The 23,826-nt window shown below is 41.5% G+C and overlaps 1 protein-coding gene across 1 annotated transcript in view; it reads right to left on the bottom strand.

Moving 5' to 3' along the window:
• Window positions 1-7,450: 7,450 nt before the first annotated feature.
• LOC137914105 (carbamoyl-phosphate synthase [ammonia], mitochondrial-like) overlaps window positions 7,451-23,826 on the bottom strand; it is a 31,884-nt gene continuing 15,508 nt past the window's right edge. Inside the window, 13 exon segments of the mRNA XM_068757723.1 lie at window positions 7,451-7,588; window positions 8,495-8,624; window positions 9,541-9,653; window positions 9,948-10,007; window positions 10,525-10,623; window positions 10,728-10,802; window positions 14,634-14,804; window positions 15,022-15,111; window positions 15,227-15,334; window positions 17,777-17,854; window positions 18,618-18,693; window positions 21,472-21,539; window positions 23,370-23,564. Of these exon segments, the coding sequence (XP_068613824.1) occupies window positions 7,451-7,588; window positions 8,495-8,624; window positions 9,541-9,653; window positions 9,948-10,007; window positions 10,525-10,623; window positions 10,728-10,802; window positions 14,634-14,804; window positions 15,022-15,111; window positions 15,227-15,334; window positions 17,777-17,854; window positions 18,618-18,693; window positions 21,472-21,539; window positions 23,370-23,564 (1,401 nt within the window).

Genomic DNA, 23,826 nt, shown 5'->3' with positions numbered 1-23,826 from the left:
TAACAGTCTCCTGTCTTTGGCAATCTAATTATCATGATTTTGTTTTGTATGGAAATCTACATCATAAAGCACATGCCCATTACTGCCACCTTAATACAGTATACACATTCCATTGTGTTGTATACCGGTAGATAATTCTCTCGTTGACCTTTGCAATGAAGGTAGTTGTGGTAGAGGAGTGTCAAAGCGAAGCATCACCATATGGGAAAGGCAGCAGCAGCGAAACAAGGTGTGCTCCACACTCTGAAGAGATGTCCACACTAATTAACGGCAAGCCGAGCATCTCTGCAAGGGAGACCGGCAAGAGGAAGTGAATGTCAGCAGGGGGCACCAAGTGATGGAGCAAATAGATAAATATATGGTAGCTGTAAAGAGTTAGCTTGAAATTGTCTTGAATTTGTGTGTTAGGATCAAATAAGCATCGCTAATTTAAAATGAACATTGTGCCTAGTGCTGCAATGTAATAAAGGAATCTGTAAATGAGGAACAAGCACAAGCAAGCTGGATAGAAGCTATAACATCACAAAACAAAATAATCATGTGACACATCAAGATCATCATAAATAAAACATTTATAGAACAAAAATTGAAGCAGTCAAAATGGTTTTTAAATCTCCATTAATACAAACTCAATATTTCCCTGCACGCAATGCTACCATGATTGACTGAACCATGTCTTACTTACTTTGTCTTCATAGATAGAATTTCCAAATTGGACACACCACATGTGTGTGTATAAAATATGGTTTCCCATCTCTTTTATCCATACAAAAATCACACTGACCCTTATAAAACAATGCTACATGGTGCCTTAAATTATACATTTACTGAAAGCTTACATTAAATGGCCAGGACTCTTTCAAACATTGCCTGCATTAACGATGGAGACCAGCTGTATCGTGATGTGGAGCAATCAATGAGCACTAATCTCATCTGGGTCTTTGTTCCCTTGCCCAAGCAGCCATTACCCCTGTGGGCACAGCTGCCACTACACTACTAACCTGTCATACCTGGAGTGCACTCTCCAGACCTTGCCAAGTGTAATAAATGTTATGGTTCCCCTTTTTAGGGGAGTGTTAAATTGAAAATTGCTCACAGAAGCTGTCTGGCATATTGCATCAGAAAAAGACTACCTCTCTGTGTTTAGCGCCTTTTATGGCAAAGTGAAATTACTGGACAGTAATGAGAAGATGCCATATCTGATTCTGTCAGGCAGGCCTAGATGATGCTAAATTAAATCACGTTGTAAATGGAATAGCTTTGCTTTACTCTGTGTTTTGGATGGTCTAGTTAAAATGGCAAAGCCGCTCAGGTTTAGCTGTGTAGTTTGAATGCAACGCAAAGCCTTACCAGCAGAGGCGAAAAGATGTGTTCAACGTGGTTCTAAACCAGCGTAGAAACCAGGGATCAGACTTCATAACAGCAGCCTATAGTGAAATATTTGCATGGCCTAGATTCATAGCTAATAAACAGAAACCCAGTTATGCAACAAAGCTAATGTTAAAGGATTAATGTGCTGTTGTGAACAAATCAGAGAGACCTTCATTCTTCTTAATAATAATAATAATGTGTTGGTTTTAGATAGCGCTTTTCTGGGCAACCAAAGACCGGTCACATTGTGCATTATTCATTCACTCCATACTTGGTGGTGGTGAGCTACTAGCCACGGCTGCCCTGGGGCAGACTGACAAGAGCCCATAAATGAGGCCAGGAACGCCAGTGGAATCAATCACTTCTCGAGTCGGGTCATATTAGACTCAAATATATCTCCCAATATGCCAAAAGGATTCAAATTGTTTAAAAAATGTACGTTTATAGATTCTAGAGGCAGATGTGGAAGTCCATTCTAGAGTCTTGAATACGATAAGGATGAGGAGTGGTGATGTCAGCAGCATGAGACATTGTACATCCACATCTCCAATTAGATGAGCGCCCACCAGGTCTATTCAGTGGCTCGACTTAAAGTCGCACATTTTTGAATAATTTACCTTAATTTTTTATTATTTCGTTTTTAAATTAGAATGCCAAAAAAGGTCATTTTATCACCAAAACTAATACGCTTCATACTCATGAAGCTTATTGATGAACCGTAGTGGGAAATCTCTCCATCATCAGAACACAGATACCAACCATGACATTTAATTGCCACCCCCCTCTCCACTTTAACAAGGGGTGTGATTGAACCCAGTGAAAGTTTTGATACGCTGATTGCAAATCATAAAAGTCCTTAATTTGAAAGTTATTCCTTGCGATCTGGACGCTGAAAACATAACAAAAGGGAATTTGTGATCACTGATGTTTTTCTCTCAAAATGTTCCTAATTGTCTGTTAACAAGGAAGTAAATGAGAAGGTGTAATCTAAATGCCTCATCAGTCAAGCTTAGCAGGGGAATTCGTGTGAATCGGGGGTATACTAAGTAATAAATATGGAAGCTGATTTTTTTACTTTTAGGATATAAACAAATGTGCAGCTAACAGACTGCTAATGTCTTATTCCTGTAAAACAGGTGAATGCTGTTGTCAGATATTTGCTACAGTGGTCACATTGATTCATTTAGGCAAATCCAGAAACTGAGCTTTATTCATCTGCACCAGGTCGTGAGTCCAAACCAGCAGACATATCAGAAGGGTGCCAGGCAAAGGGAGAGTTCCTGGAATCAGGCAGAGGCCATAAACCGGGTAACCAAACAAGCGGGCAGACAGGCGTCATCCAAAAAACAGGCAGAGCAGGTACACGAGAAATGGCATGGTCTTCCACATTAGTAGGAACTGCAAAGGTTAAGGCAAACTTTATTACAGCTATGCATGCCAATATCCTTGCATAACCAAACTGCTGAGGCCTCTGCCTCTACATATTGGTGTCACACTAATGCTGTTGCTCTTAGGGGTGTAAAATATGTTATTGCAAATACATTTTGTTGATATCTTGTTTTGTCCTTAACTGAATTGTCTGTTCCGTTCTTATTTTGGGTCACTGTGTGTTTGAATATTTCTGATGTTCGTTTATGTACTCCTGTCCGCAAGCTGCATGATCAACATTTATTCTCTGGTTTGTCCTGCATCTTCTGGTCGTAGTCAATGGTGCATTACAGGTACAGCCCGCTCCTTCTCGTCCATGGTTGCTGTGGAGCCCTTTGTGGCTGACCATGCTTTTATGCCAGTCTCTTCTCTTTTCTGCCCCACGTTCCAACAGACCGCTGAGGTTTTACTGAGGAATGGACATCTTGACTCTTTGGTGGAATCGATGGTATGGTGAAAATGGCTCATCACTTGGCTCTCCAGCTTTTCCTCTGGCAGTTGATCCCCAGATCTTCTCATCCGCAATCATTCCTCCAAGCATCAGAACTTTCTCTGATAAGTCGGACCACAGCAAATGTCAGACCATGGTGTGGCACCAGAGATGCAGGGAGGGAACCACAACGGCTTTCCACTGTCTGCCTCCAGCCTCCAATCCTTCACCAAGTAAACAGAGGTTGTGTTACAACAGGTGTTGTAGCTGCATGGAAACATATGACAGGCAATTGTGTCATTAAACGCGACAACTTAAAGCTTTTGAGAACAACTGAGTTGTGCAATCACAATTATAATGAGACACTGCTACATCTAATGAGGTGACGTCTTCCTGTCGGAATGATAATTGCCACATAGTGAAGCAGGGAAAACGACTGGTAAGTGTGCTCACATCAGTGACAGTCTAATATATTGGAAAATCAAATATGGATTTCTTTCAGTAAAATGTTTATTCATATTGTTGTCCAAAAACCGATTGGGCTTTTAACAGCCCCTAGTGTGTCTTTAACAAGCGTGCCAGTCAGACAGATTCGTTTTTTCCTCCAATGAGAAATGGCTCTTGCTTCCTGCCAGCATTAGCAGAGAGTGTATTGAAACGTTATTTCTGGACAAGGTTGCTTCAACAACCTGGCCTCGTTCTTTTTTCATGATCAGTTTTTCCATTTGGTTTAAGAAGGCATCTCTTTTTTTTTTTTTATGTATGGAGACCGATTCTTGGTTTGCCGCTGTGTTCAACTGTAGTTCCCATTATTCTTTAACAGTCACTTGCGTATTAACATTTACTAATGACTCTAATTACTGAAGCACTTCAAGGAAGCAACTTTACCTTTTCTTAACTGTGTGCTTAAGGACGCTAACAATACCATAAATAGCTCACACATTTATTTATGTTGGTGTTTTATATTACTCAAAAAGCCCGTCATGTTTATTTATGAGCGTCTGGGCATACCACTGCTGTCCAAACAGGCGCCGCTCCTGCTTGTCAATAACTATGTATACTTGCATCGCCCTGTTTCGTCTCCATAATCAGAACAGATACATTTGTATTTTGGGTTTCACATCCTAAACTACATTGATGCATATAGACGTCAATTGTACTGAGTGAGTTGATTATATAAAAAAATAACAAATTTAAACATGCTTGAGTAACCAATTGCCTCCCATAGACCCAACTGAGCATTGGAAGAAAGTGTGCTGTGCCCTCAGCAGCTTATTAAGAGAGGGAGAGCCCAAAGTGCACCCTGCTGCTTCAGGTGAGGGAGAGCCTGCTGTGCAGCTTCAGCATTTAGACTTAGATAGAGCCCAGAGTGAAGCTTGCAGATATAGCGTCAGGATCTGCAACCAGCTAAACCTTCAGAGAGCGAAAGTGAGATAGTGTGGGATCGCTTTGCACCTGCAATAAGGCTGGATACAGCTTAAACTATCCTGTCTTCTACTGTGACAGGGCAAATTTCCCCATAGACATCACAGGCACAAACGTAAAAAGGTTTAATTCATGAAGGAGATCAAGCAGGCTTGGGGGATTCCATCTAGAGATACAAAAAGCAGGTGATTTTCTATAGGCTATAAGAAATACTAAAAGAAAATGCAAAAGTATACTACAAAAATTTATATTCGATTAGATACAATCAATTTATCTTTATAGAGCCTCACTATTATCCAGGAATACAGTCATTAATGGCAATAAAAATGAAAGTATTTACCGGTAAGACCAAAATTCAAAATGAAATGAGACAATGGCACATGTTTAATATTACAGTTTTGAAAGAAAATGCTGAAATGTTTGCATAATAATGTAAACAACTCAATTCATTGGTGAAGTGAATCAAATCAGTTACATCGGGGAGTTAGAAATCTGAAGAACGGAAACAATGCACCACTGGGGTTAAAAATACATGAAAGTTTCATAAGCTGTCTCTGAATATTATTTATGATGGCACCTGATGAGAGGTGCATACTCTGGATTGCAGGAACAAATTGCAGGCTTGACTACCTGATGCTATCTATATTCTCTCTGCTTCTTAAAATCTAATTCAGATCAATGTGTGGCAGAATGTGACAAAATGAAAGAGTAAACAATGATTATGCCAGACTGTCATCGCTGGGATTCTGATCATCGCTCACTCCTATTCCATTGCACAGAGGTAATGAAAACACAAAAGAAAATATGTCCATTATTGAGCATGCAAAGTGAAATGTGCATGCTGAGCTTTGGGACAATAATTCAGGGTAAAACTATTTGAAACTGTGAAAATCATGTCACAAAACCTCCAAAAACATAATTTTGATGTTTTATCTAGCCAGTGGAGCGGAGACATTTTCCACACTCAGAGGGAGCCTTAATGAAAAGTGGTTCCCAGTCATTCTAAAGAAACACTCTGGTTGTAAGAAATGATTTTTTTTGGAATGTAGAGGAGCCCTTTAAGATGCTAGTATTTCATGCAACCCGGTCACAACCACTTCACAGATGATACTCTGAACTTTGCAGAGGCCACGAAGAAATATTTGATGCTCATGCCCAGATAAACGTCTGACTATTTTTGTAACTCAGTTTTAAGCAAGACAAGAAAGCTGCCGACTGAACAGAATATAAAGTGTGGTGGTTAATTGAAGGATGAGCAGCAGGTGGCCACTGCAGCACAGGTGACAGCAATGTGTCTGATTGTGTGCACAGAGGTGGAAAAGGATCTGAAAAAAGCCAGGAGATGTTGCAGTCTTTTTCAGGTGGTTTCATTCATTTCTTGAAAAAGAAATTTCATTTTCAAAACCCTAAGATAATTTTCTTGCAAAACAGTCTTACAGTTCACCACAACACCGGTGGCTCATTTAAAAAAGCTCATGTCTCTCCCAGAACCGTTAATCCATGTTTCAAAACTAAATTCCTTTCCCATAAAAAAAAGTCATCGCCAGTAAAATTGTCTTGAAACAGACCAAACATTCTCAACGCTCTTTGTGCTTTTGCCAAAATGACCTGGATGTTTCAGCACAACATGGTTCACCTGCAAAAAGCTCGCATCTGTCCAAAAACTGCTCACTTTGGTTAATTCTATTCTGTTATAGTCAGCGACCACAAAATAACAGCAGTAAACTTTAATCAAAGTGAGCTTTACTCACTTTAGTGGTGAATCCACTTTCCAAGCCCACACCTTTGTTTTTGACTGTTTTCCTCAAGTGATGTTTTTTCTTCATCTAGATGATTTTCATGCATATTTTCCTCTATTCTTACATGAACGTATGTTTTTGTTTATTTGGTTTTTTTAGAACGTAAAAGTAACTTCAGAATAGTAGTTGTGAAAAGCCTTGCAGAGTGTATGCCTGTTAATATTTTACTGGATGGAATAAGCCGGACCGACTCTTGCCATTTCTCCAATTGCCACTGTGCTTTCAAAGTTAACTGTTGCTGTCATATTTTCAGTCATTACTTACTTATCGTATGGTATCATTGTAATTATTAGAGAGAAAAATAGTGACATAATAGTTTTTTAACTTACATTTCAATTTATTATTAATTTATTTTGAAGGTTGCATGAATAACTTCATTCGCAGTTACAAAACAAAGAGCCTTTCAGCATATTCTCACACAACAAAATTAACTACATCTAGTCATGGGTTAGGGTTAAAATAAAAATGAACCACTCTGCATAATTATTCGACCACCAGTAACACTGAAATTTGGGATTTATTTCACTAAATAACCTTATAACTCCTCTCTGTTCAACCTTTATTAGATATATTGCAGGGGTGATTCCGCAAAGCTTCACAGATGAGTGTATGTTCCATTTACATTTCAGATGATATTACGGTAATTAAAAAAAACCTTGACATATTATTAACAAGATATGTAGAAAGCTTTTGATGATATTGACATCCGCTGTGCTATGGATAGGTGTGATAGCATTCAAATCCATTGGCCTTGTAATTTCTTGATACCATGCCTGGTTGCCACATTTTTGGTCAAGGTGCAGCAACCTGCAGTTCTTCAGCCCCTCAGCTGTGCTCCTCTGTGGCTTTGACAAAGAAATACAAGGAAATTTATAAAAATGAAGTAACAATCTTTTTTCATTTTCATGTGCTAAAGTGGTAATTGTGACAGAGTTAAGACTCTATAGGCAACGTTGTCTTCATTAAATCACTCAAAAATAAATATTCCTGCTTCAAATCACATAAGAAAATAAGGGGAAATGCAGCTTTGTTGGTTAGTCCGTCCTGGTTATGTACCTTTTTGCCGGTAGTGGAAGAGACTGGTGGTGTCAAGCACCTCCACATAGTGAATAGCCTCTGCAAACAACTTTGCCACCTAATAAATAGATAACAATATTTAAATATTAATACAGCAATATATATTCACTATTTTCTTTGGACAGTACCCCAACAGCTGGAATCTAAAATACTGACAGTCAAAATATTGTGTGCCAGCTGTGAATAATTTGACAAACGCTGATGTTAGAATTTCACTATTTCCTTACTAACATAATAATTTCACAGTTATGATAGAACATACATCATTCAAACAAAACCACAGAAATCTAATGTAATGAATTGAATCGGACATGTCTTGCCAGGCTTGTTATGCCACCTAAAAATGTATTGTTAATCTGATGGGTTTCACTTGTTGGATGTAATCTGCATGAAAGGCACAGAGAAATAAGTGCTCCAGTACACAGAATCACATGAAGTGATCATTACTCCGCTCCGACTTGTCGATCTTCGCCCCCATTCACAGCCGTTTCCTCCATGTAACGAGTAAAAACCTTCAAATGACTCGTAATACTTCTCCATGTTACAAAACCCAACAAAAAGTTAATGCCCAGCGAATACTTTGGAAAAATTACGAGTTAGGATTAGCGATTGTGTACGTCTCTCCAAAATAATGCCCACAAATACGGCCGGCGGCGTTGCATTGTGGGATACTGTTACAAAAAGGACAAACCCATCTCTTGGGTAGCACTACAGCTTTTAAATGTAGTCTTTGTATGCAAATGTATGCTACTTCTGGCTCCTTTTCATTTGCTAACCAATCAAAATGTACTAAAAGAATGTTGCTTCATCAGATTCCTTAAATTTATATAACATGACCATTAGCCAGAATTTGAGGCTTCCCACACAGACTGTGACATCAGACAATAATGGCCACTGGGAGAATATATCTACGGAAGACTGCACCACCTTTCCCCAGTCACTTGTGGTGTGACATGTGACTGACCTGGTTATTAGTGATGAGGGGAACATTGTAGTCGATAGCCATTCTACGGATGGAAAAGTTATCCTTCAGGTGGTACGTGTCATTGCTGGGCAGGTTGATAACCAGGTCAATTTGACACTCATCGATCAATCTACAAAAACATACACAATTGACATCAAGTAATTTAGTTGAAGGGCTTTGACAGAGCTCAAACTCGAGCTTTATTCCAATACAATCTGAAGGACAGACTGCAGCAACAAAGGTCTCGCTCCCGCTCTCTTCCCCCCCCCACAGTTGGCCTCGATGTCACCTTGCAGAGAATACGTTAGACAACCTTATATGTATCCGTGTGTGGTGATTTGGTCTAGGTCTATTAAATTCTTTTTTACATCCTCTTATTTGCGAGCTCATTTCCGAGCATATGGCCCAGATGGCTTCATTGTACCATAATCATGACTTGTTTGTGGAATCATTACCTCAGAATTACTGTTACACTCAGCCTGCTCCTATTATTCTATGCTGGATCATTTGAAAAGGTTGCATGTTTGACAAGTGAAAGTGATTGGTCTAACATCTGTTTCATCAAAAAAAAAAAACTAAAAGATATGTGATCTGCTTTATAATCAAATCAATTTCAAACTTGGTAAAGTTTACCAATACAAAGAAAAAGTACTGTTTGCCATGGCCAAATGAAAACCATAACGCTTCAGCTGATTTTTTGATGTCTCCAAACTTTGCATTGATGTGACATAAAACTTTCCTCGGCCTCCCTATTTAAGCCCTACTTCTGGCTAATGCAATTATTATGGACGTCTTAGTCTGCTGCATCTGCTTTGATCTTGTCAAAATAAAGAAGGTGCAATGCCCTGAGATATTAAGGCAGAATCTGATTAAACATTAGATTAGATATTCCAATTTTGAATCTAATGCATCACAATTTTTGTATAGCTTAAGCCTTGCCTCTGGAACAGTAACCAGAACATTGCCTGGAAGTTTTTTCATTAGTATGCTGTTCCATGTGTGAATGAGTCGTAAGACCCAAAACACAAAGGTGAGTATTTCCCAACCTCTTAATGCTGGGCAAACTCGTGTCTCCTTCTTTCTCAGAAGGCCAGGCAACTGTAGTGACGGGGATCTCGTTGGCGCACAGCCATGTGGAAGTGACTCCAGTAGCATAGAGCTAGAGGACAACAATAAGAAAACACAAAATTATAGAAATATTGGATTTGAAATGGTAGAATAATAACATAAAGAATGCAGCCTCATAGGTAGCACGGGTCTCCCTTGATCCGGTCACAAACACGGATAAATGCAGTGGGTTGCAGCAGGAATGGCATCCGGCGCAAAACTTTGCCAGAATTAAGCATGCAATCGACTAGAGAAGGTTGATTTGCTCTGGCGACGCCTGACGGGACAAGCCGAAAGATGAGGGAAATAAAGGAAATAATTCTGACATCAATCTTTCAGTACTCACCTTGAATCCCTTCTCCTTCAGCTTATGGGCTACAGCCAGGAAATCAGGTCGGAATGAATGCTAGGAGAATGAGAGAAGATCAAAAAGATTAACAATAACAGTCACAGCATATCAGAGTAGCATTCGAAGTTGTTTCATTTTGTCGCAACAGTTCAAGGTCATTTCAGAAACATGTATATATTGTATGTAACATCATTCTGGATGACAGAGCCTTCAAATGATGAGAATGAGGACAATGCTTTTGTATTAAATGAGTTTTGTCACTTTCCGTGAGTTATTCCTCTTCACAGTGAGATCTTTTTATATATATATAAATAAGGATTACTGTTTGTTTGGATACCTATCGAGTGAGTTATACATTTGTGCTTTTCCTCTAATGCATTCAATGCATACGTGAACTCAAGAGCTGTGGTCTTTAGGTCACATTAGATTTGTCAAGAGTCGCAAACCATGGTGTGATTTGGTGTGAAAGAAACAATGGATTTACAGGCTGACATGGGCAGAAGCCAAAAGCCTAAAGGTACCAAAAAGGAAACAGACTGGAGGGAAGTAGAACTCCAGATGGCTGCAGTATTACCTGAATCCCAATCAGGATGCCCTTCTGCGGAAGCTTAAAGCCAGTGGAGAGCATAGCCTTCAGGAAGGCTGAATAAATGTTTGGTCCAAAACAGGCAACCTGCAGTAAAGCACGGGTGAGTAATTTTTAACAGATGGTTTCTAAATTACATTTGACAAAAGTATTGACACAAATACAGGGTTGTGTATTTCTGATGGGCTCACTTCCCCTGTAGAGGCCATCTCACAGCGAAGAACAGGATCTGCGTCCCTGAGCCGTGGCCAGGAGAACATAGGCGCCTGGGAGAAAGCAGAAAAGAGGGAGGAATGATGCTGAAACGCTTTTGAGACATCACCGACTGTGACGATGACGAGTCCCTGTTGAGACTGCATCGCCTGGTTCAACTTCAAACAGCTATCCTAAATCAAAATGCTGGATGGTGATCAGTAGGCTTAGTTTACCAAAGTTGTAGCCATCATTGTTACTCTTATGCTTGATAGTTATTTGGATAGTTTCACCCCCATTAACCCACAGCAACTAAGTGTAGCCATTGCCTTATCTAAACCATGCACTTGTCTCTTAGACCCAGTCCCAACTAAACTGCTTAACCCTCTAAAGCCCGGCCCATGAAGTAATCGTCAGAACATTTAACGGAACACTCTGACAAAATTGTCAAAAAAAAACACAGAGTTTTATACAAGTGCTCTAATTTATGTAACTTTTGCAAAATCCTGAATTTTACTAGACTGATCATGACAGTCAAAAGACTTAAATTCCAACAAAAATGACTCAACACTGCTGCCATCTAGAGGTTTAACAATCAATCAGGTGAAGGCAGAATACAATCAGTTTGATTATGAAAAAGGTTAATGCCACCTAGCGATACACATTTTTGTATTTATTTATTTTAACCCAAAACACCACATCAGCTTCAGCTATGAAACTTTTAAGGGTAAAGAATAATGAGAAAAGTGTGATAAAACATGGAAGAAGATTTGAAGCGATTCACAATACAACTTCTGCCTGTAGACAAACCAAAAATGGGTAATTTAAGAGGAGATCTCTCAAAATGCACGTCACCAACAAATGTAACTGCTTGTTTAACTGCTGAGTCTCCTTGGTGACAGAACAGCAGAGTGAGCCAGAAGATAAAACGAGAGAAGATGGAGAGGAAGCGAGGACAGCGAGGTGAGACGAGAAAAAAATAAATGATAAAATAATTCCAATGGAAAGAATTAATTAAATGACTTGAGGACACAAAAGGAAAGGAATCAAATAATCAATAGACATCTGGAAAACTAAAGGTAAAGCGCAAATTGAAAAATTATATCAGTAAAGATGAGGACAAATAATGAATGAGAGGAATGCGCTTGAATAAGAACAGAAGACAGTGGCTTCTTGTTATTGTGTTACAAATTAAGAAGAGTTGGGTGCCGTGTGGAAAGCTGTTCTTATGTCCTCTCCTAATGCAGACAACCCCCCCCCCCCCCCGCCGCCCATTACCTTGAAAGGAGACAGAAAGGGAGGTGGTGTGTCTTTGTGTGGTTCATGTGTATGCGCACACAGAGGTAAGGGCCACTAGGGGGGATTCATCCTTGAAACGGGCTATCTAATCAGTTTACTGTAATGTTTGCATACTAATGATGGTGAGAAGGGAGTCCACAGAGTCCCTGCATTGCTTATCATGTCTTAGTTCAAATACTCAGAAAAACACAAAGGTATGTAGAGATAAAACAGCAGAATGTAACCAAGATTAAAAATGAAGAGGGAGGGGAGTGAAAGGGAACTTATATGACAATGAAACGAGGAACTTGATAAAGGAACAGGGAAACTTGCTTCATGGGCTCTGCGTGAAAAAAGATGAGGTTGTACCGACACATACGTCCACTCAGGACAGGTCCAACTATAGAACCACCAAACCAAGAACCATAGAACCAACATCACATCTAGAACAATGTCATCACAAACACCAGTCAAGATTCAAACGTTCGGAAAATGAGAAGCCTTCCAGAGCCCCTACATGTAAAAACCTCAGTAGTCTCATTTGTAATGGTTTGTCCTCCAAATGCAATGGTGTGTTTCTGGGACAGGAGAAATGGAACAATAACCAACAACCTTCTCCAGACACACACACACACACACACACACACACACACACACACCACCTCCCCATCTCCCTCTCCCAGGCTGAACACCCATTCTTCAGAGACAGTTGAAGCTCCACGACGTGAACAATCTTATCTCGGGGCACCAGCTGAGCATCTACACAGAAGGAAATGAATAAAGCGAGGCATTTCCACGTTGTCGCTCACTGTCGTTCGTGTCTGAGGCGGGGGATGGGGCCTGTGTAACTTTGTTGTGTTATTTGCAACTTGACTAGAAATGAACAGGCTGTACTTGCACTCAGATTTTTAAGTGAGAATTCAACACATTATCTTTAACTGATGTTAAAAACCTCAAATGTTAATGAGGTTGCAATAATGTAAGCAATAAAGTTGCGCGTTTAGTGACTGGTTGAAATGGTGCTTTGGTGTAATTCGGTCAATGGCAGGATAGGGGAAATACTGCATCCATCCAGTTATTTTTTTGTTGCTACGGGCAAGAGATTGGCGACACCCCGGAGAACCAATTCACCTAATCTGCATGTTTTTGGTGGTGGGAGGAAGCCGGAGAACCCGGAAGAAACCAACGCAAACACATGGAGAACATGCAAACTCTACACAGAGAAGAATCAAACCCGGAACCTACCTGCTGCGAGGCGACATCGCTGCCCACCATGTTTCACGGCTATATATGGCCAATTTAATATTCCAGTACGAGATATTTCTTCCAGCTCATTTGGCTAACAAGAATGTGTCTCTCAGAAGTCACCATAACATCCTGAAGGCCATGGTCAAGGGAACAGAACATTCAGCGTGAGCAGTTATTTTTCTTCAGCCAATAATTGTGCACGAGGGACTGACACCAAACCACCAAACCCTCTTCCTCCTCCTCCTCAAATGTTATTTTTGTGCTCGTCTTCGTCTTGGTATCATAAATACAACGGTGTTATTGTTCCGGGGAGTTTTGTGTATAGAGACAGAAATCACACAAAAGGGACTTGTTAGTGGAAAGAAAACAACGTGGCCTCAAACGAGGGACTGTCACGGAGAGAAACGACGCGGCAAGTTGAAAGCAAACAAGACGGATAAATGAAGGTGGCTCCTGCAGATGTCAGTGACTTGTGCCTTGTGATGGCGCAATGAGGACGGAGAGGATGAAAGCTGAGACGGTGTGTATTTTTTGATGGCTCACGCTCCTTGCAGCTGGATAATGGCTCCAAACATGGTACGCTTTTCAGAAGGGCCTTGATACTGAGGCGGCAATGCCATGTTAAACAGGAAGAAATTAACTGTTTCATTAAACAGTCATCACACACACTGGCAGGCCTTCCAGCAAGGCCCACATTAGTCATTCTCAAGTCCGTATCATAGACTCTAAGTGAAATCGGAAAGTCTTTTAAGCCCGGTGCCCGGAGTATTCAGAGCTCCGATTAATATTCTTCACCGCTACGCAGACTAGAAATGGAAAACTTTAGGTGGCGGGGGGAGAGTAGGGGATTATACCTGCGTGATTGGCTGCAAACTACAGCCATTGTTACAACAGCTCTGCTGTAATTAGAGGGGGAAATTACTTTGGAAAAATAGCTTTGGAACAGCTGGCGCCACAGAAACCTTCTCACATCCAATCTTAGAAGTGAGCCTCCCAGCCGATACGACAAAGCATTTACTCCCCCCCCCATCATGTCGAGGCAAAGGGATGGAGCAGTAATTGCCACCTTTAGTATGATATCCAATAGAAGCTGAACTGAACATATCAGAAACGCATGACTCTTTATGCAGGAACTCATTTACAACCATACACATTTCATTCGACTGCAGGAAGCTCAGACACGTGGTTATTAGGACTTCGCAAGGAATACAAAAAGCAATTTTTACTCAACAAGTGGTTATTTAAAAAAAAATACTAATAGCGACATGAACTTTTAATACATTTCTGAATCATTTCTGGCATCTGCTCTATAAAAATTCTACATAAATAAAAAACAATTCCGACCGATTAAAGCAGTTCCCTGCTTTTCCCCCTCTCACCTTAATGCCTACGTAGTCGGATGGAATAATCGGATTCTCCAGCGAGGGTAGGCTGGCCTCATCCAAAGGCTCTTCCACCATTACTTGCGTCGCCACCTTTATGAAGTCCACACCGATAGTTTTTGACACAAAGGGAAAGGAGCGAGACGCCCGCAGGTTACATTCGATCACCTAAAAGAAACAAATTTCAAAAGGAGCAGTTAAAAACAAACAATAGATTATCACACCAAAAATATTCATTTCCTGCATACAAACTGTCATTTAAATATGAAAACGAAGAAAATCAAAGTCCTAAAATCCATCCAGTCTCCGCTTCTGAATTGATTTTCTGTCAAGGGTGAAAATGTTCATCTTTCCTTCAGTGACACCCCGAGGATATTTTACCTACCATGACATCATTGCCTTTAACTAGAAACTGGATGCTAAAGGGTCCAGAGATTTCAAAAGCTTGTGCGACTTTCCGGGCAGCGCTTTTAACCTGAAAGGGAAGGAAAAACATCAAACACATGGCTTACGATTAAATATTAGTTGAATGATTCATCACATTGCACAGTTTGAGTGTTTAAATGACAGCTGAGGGTTCTTTGACTTACCTTTTCTAGCGCCCCTTGGCTGATATTCTGGGTTGGAAGCATCAGGGTGGCATCTCCTGAGTGAACCCCCGCATCTTCCACATGCTCTGTTATGGCATGGACCAGAACCTGGACAGAAACAATCAGATCACGTCATCCATCTGTCATCAACAGTGTTGGCATGCAGCTCTGTGCCCTGATAGGTGACAGATATACGCCCCCCCCTTTCTATATATTATTGTTTTTGTTAATTATTAATACACTATCTACATACTGTTGTACAATAGTAACTGACTGTTGAGTGGAGCATGGTTGCTGATATAATTTCACAGTGGGATTATTTAAAGTACTCTGATTCAAGGCAAGTCAGCTTTTGCAGCCTTCAGCTTTAAAGGCAAATGGCCTCCAGGCATGAAGTTTTTTAGACCTCCTGCAGGTCACAGCACACGAACCATCGGTGCGAATGTCCGATTGAGGGCTTAACTGCGCATTTGGAGAAGTTAAGTCAACGCTTATTGAAAATCGGTTTGCGTAAAAGACCCTTGTTTGTTGATGGACTAGCTAAGAAACAATCTGTCGATATTCAGTGTCGAACAAACAGGTTCCAACATTTCACCCACAGGAAGGGCGATTTGTATCGCTGCGTGACTGAGTGTGTGTCTGTAAATGAGCTGCCGTGTCATTAGCTTATTTAAACTGCTGCTAACTACAACATTCATTTGCACTCTTCAGATAGAGCCTGTAATTAATATGCATTATCTGGCTTGTCCAACCCCCCCCCCCCCCACACACACACATAAAGGAATAATGAGGCCCGTTTAGTATTCAAAGAATGGACAGCTTGTTAATGTGATGCTGACGATAATGGAGGGGCGGCATTCATGGGAAAGTAAAGAGAACCGGACAGCCCGTGTTCAAACCGGCACCCTTGAAATGTCTCCCATCCAAAACAATAGACATTCTAAAGGGTGTCCAGGACCTTGGTCGGTACATTACAAGTACTACAAGAATGTATTTGTCAGGTTCTATGTGTCTTTGCAGTCTTTTTGCAATCAAACTATTCTTTTGCCTATTCTAGGACATGAGGACAGGGGTTCCAAACCTTTTCCATGTCTCGCACCCCTAGAAAACTTTGACGGATGTACCCCAGGACAGACAAGATAAGAAAAGACGCCAGCTCATCGCAGGGCCACACACAGTCACGCCTACGGACAATTTCGCCTGAGATGCATGTTTTAGGAAGTGGGAGGAAACTGGACAACCCACACAAACACGGAGGGAACACGCAAACTACACAGAAAGGAATTTAATCCAGAACCTTCTTGTTGTGAGGCAACAGAGCAATCCACTGCGCCACCATTCCGCCCTATTCCAAATTTATAAAACGCAAAGATTGCACATTTCAACCCGTTCTTGCAAATCACGACCATCATGTCCTCAGCTAAAGTTTAAAAGTATGGCCTTGGGGCATATTAGTGTCCATGGCATGGATGACTTGGTGTTCAGGGAAGTACCATCATCAGATACAGGGTTTGGAATAATCTATGCTGTCATCCAGACAACGTCTACTTCAGGGACACCCCTTTTATATTCCAACAGTATCTTGTCTCTGCACAGAATAGGTTATCAAAGTTTTGAAAATCATTGCATTGTTTTATTGACATCTTACATTCAAACTATTTTGGAATTGGAATCATACATTTGCCCCATTCATTTATTTATTTTAGGGTGATTTACTAAATTATCCCAGAATGCTTTTCAATGACCTTTAATTGTAAATTTAGAAGACAGTAGTTGTAATATTCCACAAGGGATCAATATTTTAAGATTCCCTCCAAACATGAACATATGGAAACACTAACTTTGTCTAACATGAACACAATACGGTTTGAAAAAAAAATCAATGATCGTTTTAAAATAAGATCGTAGGATATTGTTTCTCTTTTAATTGTCTGATTGCCAGTTTTTAAACAAAAACAGCTAAATTAGGATTATTTTTCATTTGTGCTTATTGCACAAAACCTGTGACGTAAACATTTAAGGCGCATTCTCCATCAAAAGGAAGCTCTTGGTCCTAAATGGATGTAAACTAAAAAGGGCGGGGGGGGATCATTTATTATCACCACACTCCACCGTTTTGGTTTTATTTGTGTCTTCCATTCTCCCCGTCACTTCTGTCTGGACTGTAATGCCTTTTCACAGAAGATGAATGAGATGAGTTCCACTTTATTCCTCTAGTCTGGTGTGCTCAATATTCCACCAACCGCCCCATTTAAACGGCAAAAATAGAGGACTGAGTAATGACAGGCCGCGGAGATGAATAACAAAGACATTGTTATAAATCAAAAATATAGTCAAACAGGAGGTCAATATAAACAAAAGAGGGACAAACAATAGTGTCTGCCAGACCATGTGCAGCATTATGTTACTTTATGCAGAATTTGCTTTGTGAGTAAAGCGGAAATATATTTTCAGTAAAGCAACACAGATATTGTATCTTGTTTTAGCGTCGACGCTCGGGCTGCTTCAAATATCGAGATCACCGAACCGAGCGCGACAGGAATGGCTCACCTTGCCTCCCTTGGCAACAGCATCTACCTCCACCTCTCTGGCACCGCTGATGAACTTGGTAATGACTACCGGATGTTCCTGCAGGAAAGTCAACATATCAGTTATTGCTGACTCGAAGGTGACATAAAATAGCCTGGTGTGTCTGTGGAGTTCATTAGTGAGAACATGATGTGTTCATGAACAGTCGTGGTTGACTATTTGACACCGATCAATGAAGCAAGTCACTCAGAAGACCACAAAGAAAAGGAAAAAACTAAATGTGGCCGACTGTGGTGAAGGCTTGTTGAAGCGTATCCATGGCAGCGTATCCATGGTAGCATCTGCTGTTGTCTGTGGGCCTAAGATTTCAAAATGCGTGATCTATTCTGCCGCAGGTCCCGTATTGTTCGTGCGATGTGGACTTCCTTATCCTTAAATTTAAGCAGAAGGTCACTGTTTACATAATGCACTGCTAGAACGTACAATTAGTCTGTTTAAACCTGCTCAATTACCATCAAATGCCTTGCTTTGCTGTTTTGCAAGTGTGATATGTGTCTGTGTAAATGCTCCTAGCTGCAGGCGGGGGCTCTTACAGTGCCCAGATGCCCCCGGACATCATGGGCGTTCAGTGAACTAGCACTGCACACACACACACACACACACACACACTAGCCAACCGCCACACCAGCTGGTAGCATGAGTTAATTGAAAGAAAAGGGAGAGAGCGACAATAAATAGTCAGCGAGAGAGCATTTGTGTGTGTGTGTGTGTGAATTCAGTACAAGACAGGGCAAAATTAAAAGCCAAGATACCACATATGGAGGCGTGATATCTCTCTCGTGCAGATTTGCCTTGATCTCACCTGGGACACCCGAGTGGCCTCCTCCAAGAAGCGCTTCATCTCCTCCTCTCCGTGCACAACGTTCATTGCAGAGCCGCTGGTGAGAAGCGAGCAGAAGGGAGTGAGCGAGCAGGCGAAAACAAAAAAGGCCACGGGAGAGGAAGACAAGCAAGCAAACGGGAGAACATACAAGCTTCAAATGATCGCTCAGAACACTCATTATCTCGCCGTTGCATCACGATCACCGTCGGGAACGAGGTCGAGAAACAGTCCAAACAGGAAGGGAGAGAGAGAGAGACAATGTGGGAGGAGTAGTTATTTAGGTCGAAAAGCGCTCCGGGCTCCTGAAAACGAGTTCAGAACATAGTCATTAAAAAAAAAACAGATTTAGGCGAGTTCGGTTGTGATTGTTGTTGTTGTTTTTGATTTCAGCTCGGATATCCTGCTGATTGAGAGGAGGAGGAGCCGAGAGAAACAGGACAGACAAACGCCACCAGCTCGGAGCAGAGCTTTACGCCGCAGCCGCTGCTGTCCGGCTCTTTAATGAACGCCGACTCCCTATTCTAGTACAATTGGCAACTATTTTACACCAATGAAATTTCACATGACTCCAATTGTTTTAATCGATCAGGCCTGCTTATACTGTTCGGAAAGACACGGGTTGAACGCTCTCGTCTCACCTCCTCCTGGCGCATTATCATTTTGGTATGGGTGCGAATGGAACATTCTATTACACGCGAGAGCAGGAAAAGCACCTAAAATACCACGCAGAAGGTGAATTCAACCGACACACTGAATATCAAACTATGGAATGACAATAAATTCGACTGATGGATTTTCACAAAAGTGAGTGAAGTCATTTTCTCGCCAGGGTTTGTTGCTTAGCTCACTCCTCACCCACACAGGTTTGCTTTTCAGAGGCAATCCTTCAGAACTAGAGTGCATTTGCATTTCATTCTGCCTTGCCAACATGGGCCTTTGCAACTTGTGTAAACAAAATAAGACAACTTCCAAACGCTCAAGTTTAGGATTTACATCTTGGTGGCTGGAACCAACTTTGAAAACAGGAATGATTGCTGCTCTTTTTTTTTTCTTTTTTTTTTTTTTTTTCTTTTTTTTTTTTCTTTTCTATACCTTGTCTGCATTCGTGCTCCACAGTGACGGACATAACGTCAGTCACTGCTGGAGTTCTATGCAATTTTTATTCTTATAGTGATTGTGACCGTCACCTGCCCTCTTGGCAGCCTAGCCTATTCCTATTTTATTGGTTTTATTACCTGCTTACCGCCGTAGAGGGCTGTGCACACCGCAGTGAACATACAACATGAACAAACAAAAAGTGACAAATACACAGTGTTCTGAGAAGAAAGTGCAATGGATTTATTTGTGCCCCTTAATTCTACCCCTTCCATCCAATCATCACCAAGAGTTGTCCCAATACACCAGGTTCACATTCGTCTCTAGAGGAAAGTATGGATCACCAAGTTCTCAGATCTGAAGAAAAAGAGAGAGAGCATAGTGAGAGCCACAAGCACTAACCCAGCAACCTCCACTAACTCAGAGATCTGTGTGCGGGGTTGACTCTCTAAACGAGTTTTAATAGGTGCTGGAGTGGTGGATCTGGCATGCGTGAAACCTCCACCTAAGAACGGGGCAGCCATCCCGGACCCAACAATGGCGACATAAGCCCCCAGATCACCCCAAGCAGCTACAGCAACCCAAGAACGACCACCATGGCCCCACCAGAGCCACACGCAGAAGAACCAGTCCAGGGCCCGGGGGCAACTTACACCAACACAGCCGACGAAACCTAGGCCAGCGCAGCGGCACGGGGCACAGCGGGCTGGCCTGGCGCCCCACCAGCACCCAACACCACGCCCCCCCCAACCACCCGCCCCCCTCCCAGCACCCTCCACCCATCCCACACACCCCCCACAGTCCCCCAGCCCCCCCCACGGCCCAGCCCCCGACAACGACAACTGTGCTTGCAAGATATCTACGAGAAAATGTCAATACCGGTATATCTATCGGCCTTTCAATTGAAGTCATTTGACATTTGATTGATTTCAAGCAATGCATTACACTCAAAGCATGACACCATTCTAAACAAGCACACAAACAACACCACAGCGTGCATTTATAAGGCGCAGACAGCCTTATAAAACACCCTGCAAGCAGACGGACCCTAATTAGGACCCTCTCCTGCATTAAAGTGTCACTGCAACTTCAACATCATTTTGTTCTGTAAAACTGAGTATCTGAAATAGTCATGGATAAAAAATAAATATATTTTTTTAAACAAAAAATTATTTATGTGATGCAGTTTGCTCTTTGGAATTTTCCTACATTTAATGTTTTGCCTGTGTTGATTTGTTTGTTTCTCTGTTTGCAAGTTAACCCAAAAAGTCCTAAATGAATCTTGATTGTTTTTTACAGGAAATGCTGAGAATCTCAACAGGAACAGTTGTGATGATCCAGAAGAGATCCTGGATCACTGATAACATTGCAGGTTACTGCAAGGTCAGGAAAAGATATGAAGTTTAAACATTAAAACCCCGTTTGTGAGGGTTGCTATGGTGACTCTTGCTGCAGGTTGATTTCTGCCTCTTCACAGCTGCGGAGGCATCGTTGAACTGAACGAGACGCACCTGTTACACATCTCACCTGATCAGCTCCTGCCTCTTTGGACCTGACTCTCCGGACAGTTCTCTGCCGGAACATCCTCCATTTCCTCAGTATTTTCAGGCTCTCCCGTTCTATGTGTTGTCCCGTATTGCCTAGTTACCCTCGCCGAAGGGGAGGCGAGGGTATTGCAATTGGGTTTGTTTGTCTGTTTGTTTGTTTTTCTGTCCGTGTGCATAACTCAAAAACTCACCTAAGCACATAGGAGGGACGCAGCAGACAGGGGTAGCCCACCTGGTTGGCAAAAGCAAAGGCATCTTCCTAAAGGACAAGAACAACACATTAAAGTCGCTTGTCATTCATTCATATTTGGAAATGGTTTATGATATCATGATGCTGGCACTAAAACTTCTAATTAAGTTCTAATGCTGTGCTATTAAACCTGAGATTGTCTTTGTCATGAACGTTTATGATTTCACTAGAACCAGTTTAACCAATAAATGCCCTGGGCCACTGAACAAGTGCAAGCACTCTGTGTAGGTTACTAAAAAATCTAAACGTATTATGACAACAGTATCTAATTTTTGTACTCTTGTCTGTACTTTTTTTTTACCAACTTGTAGCAAGTGATTTGAAACAAACACATTATTAGATATATGAAATCAAGAGTCTTCAAATTACAAATGTTCCTAAAACGTCAATCCACATTTTAACCATTTTTATTTTAATCACACCGAAAGAACTACTAGCACTGGGGTCCCGGACGTAGAGCGCTTTGCGAGGGGGCTCCCCTCCTCGCTCACGCGCCCTCCTCCGGCCTCGGACCCCGACCTCCCTCCATGCAGCGAGACCGAGACGCTCCGTCCACCTGAAGCGGCCAGGCTGTAAACAGGCTACTGAATATTGCAGTTCCAAAAGTAAGAAGCTCCAAAAGTAAGAAATGGGGGCCTTAATTCATCCCCCTTTCCGGTTTTCTGTTCTTCCATTCACTTCACGCGTGGAACAACATAAGAAAGAGGAAGGTGTTTAACAGTTTGAAAATGACTGCATGCCCTCATCATCTTCCCTCCTCTCTACTCTGTCTCTCTGCATGTCTAGCCCATTTCTCGCCATCATTAACAACTGTTCACTCTCCAGGTGGCTTACCATTAGCAAACACAAAACCGCTTCCTAGAGACACAAGAGAAAGATCTCCCCACAGCGCTCTCTGAATTATTCCAGTCCAATAAAAACAAAACGTTTCTTCACAATCTGCAGGGAAATACAATATGTGGGTAGACTCTGGAGAAACACAGAGCTTTATTTGTGCATACTGGCTAATCACTCCTCGTGGTAACTGAATACATGAGCAGGAAGAGACATATTTCAGTGCTTCCACTGAGGGGCTCCATTATGATGTAGCCATGAGCGAAATAATAAGGTGAATTAAAACTGTAGTAAGTGAGGTGGTTTGACAAAATAATTGCTTGATTGTGGGGAAAGGGTGGCGCGATCTATAGGGCTATTAACGGACAGCAATATTGTGTGTGTGAAGTAAAAAAAAAAAAAAAAAAGAGAATATAATAAATGAAATCCATGTTAATAAACAGAAAATTATCTACATGGAAAGTCAATGTGTAGCCGTTAATTGAATCATGATATTGCCGGTAGAGAATTTGGTACTAATAGGCTAATACTATGTGCTAAAAATGCACTATTAAGGGCATTAAATTCCTTATTTTTCCTTGATAGGCATAAATGAATGAAAACAAATCATATTTCTTATGAGTTTAGAGAAAAATATATCCATTAGAAATTTCTTAAGCAGTTCCATAAGTACACGAAACAAAATGATCACATGAAAATTGCTTTTATAAGCAAATGTCACTTTGCTTGAATTAACATTCTGCTAACCCGTTGAGCTCACCTCATTTCCACAAACTAATTTTCTGGAAGAAAGTGTCACCCTGTTGCTCAGGGAAGACTTTTTCTTCAATGTTTGTTCTCTGCAAAGCTGCTGAAATTAGCTTACTGCTGGATTACTGTCTAAAAGGTTAGGATCATAACATGAGTGTGCAAAAAGATTGACAGTTTACAGTGCAAATCACAAGATCTCCATGCTAGTGTTTTATTAATGCCATTCATCTCAATAGGTTATTCACTTCCTCTCACCAGGGAGCTGAGGGCTCTCCACGGAGCTTGCGCCACCCCGAGGTCATCGAGCACACGAGAGAAGACGGAGCGCTCCTCAGCCCGGTCGATCTGCAGGGGGCTCGTTCCCAGAACCTTTACCCCATTCTGGTCCAATGGGACGGCCAGGTTGTTTGGGATCTGGCCTCCAACTGACACAATGACGCCAGAGCAACCCTTGGGAGGAAGCGATGGATGAAGAAATATGTGCGGGACAATAAAAAGGAAGAGAAAACAAGTAGGCAGAAGAAGGGGAAGTAGGAGAAGGAAAAGGAGCAAAGGAGATGCTCCGTCACGTCTTGGAGCTCCTTCCGGGGCCTTTCAACTGAGGTGCACGGTTTGAAACCTGTGCCGACCTCCAATCATTATGGGCACTGAACGTACAGTGAAAATACGAGACAAACACACTTGATCTTGGACGGCCGTGGGTTTAATAATC

This window comes from Brachionichthys hirsutus, unplaced genomic scaffold, assembly GCF_040956055.1.
Source record: "Brachionichthys hirsutus isolate HB-005 unplaced genomic scaffold, CSIRO-AGI_Bhir_v1 contig_1089, whole genome shotgun sequence".
Lineage (NCBI taxonomy): Eukaryota > Metazoa > Chordata > Actinopteri > Lophiiformes > Brachionichthyidae > Brachionichthys > Brachionichthys hirsutus.
Note: the sequence above shows the minus strand (reverse complement) of the source record. Positions and strands in the feature narration are given on the sequence as shown.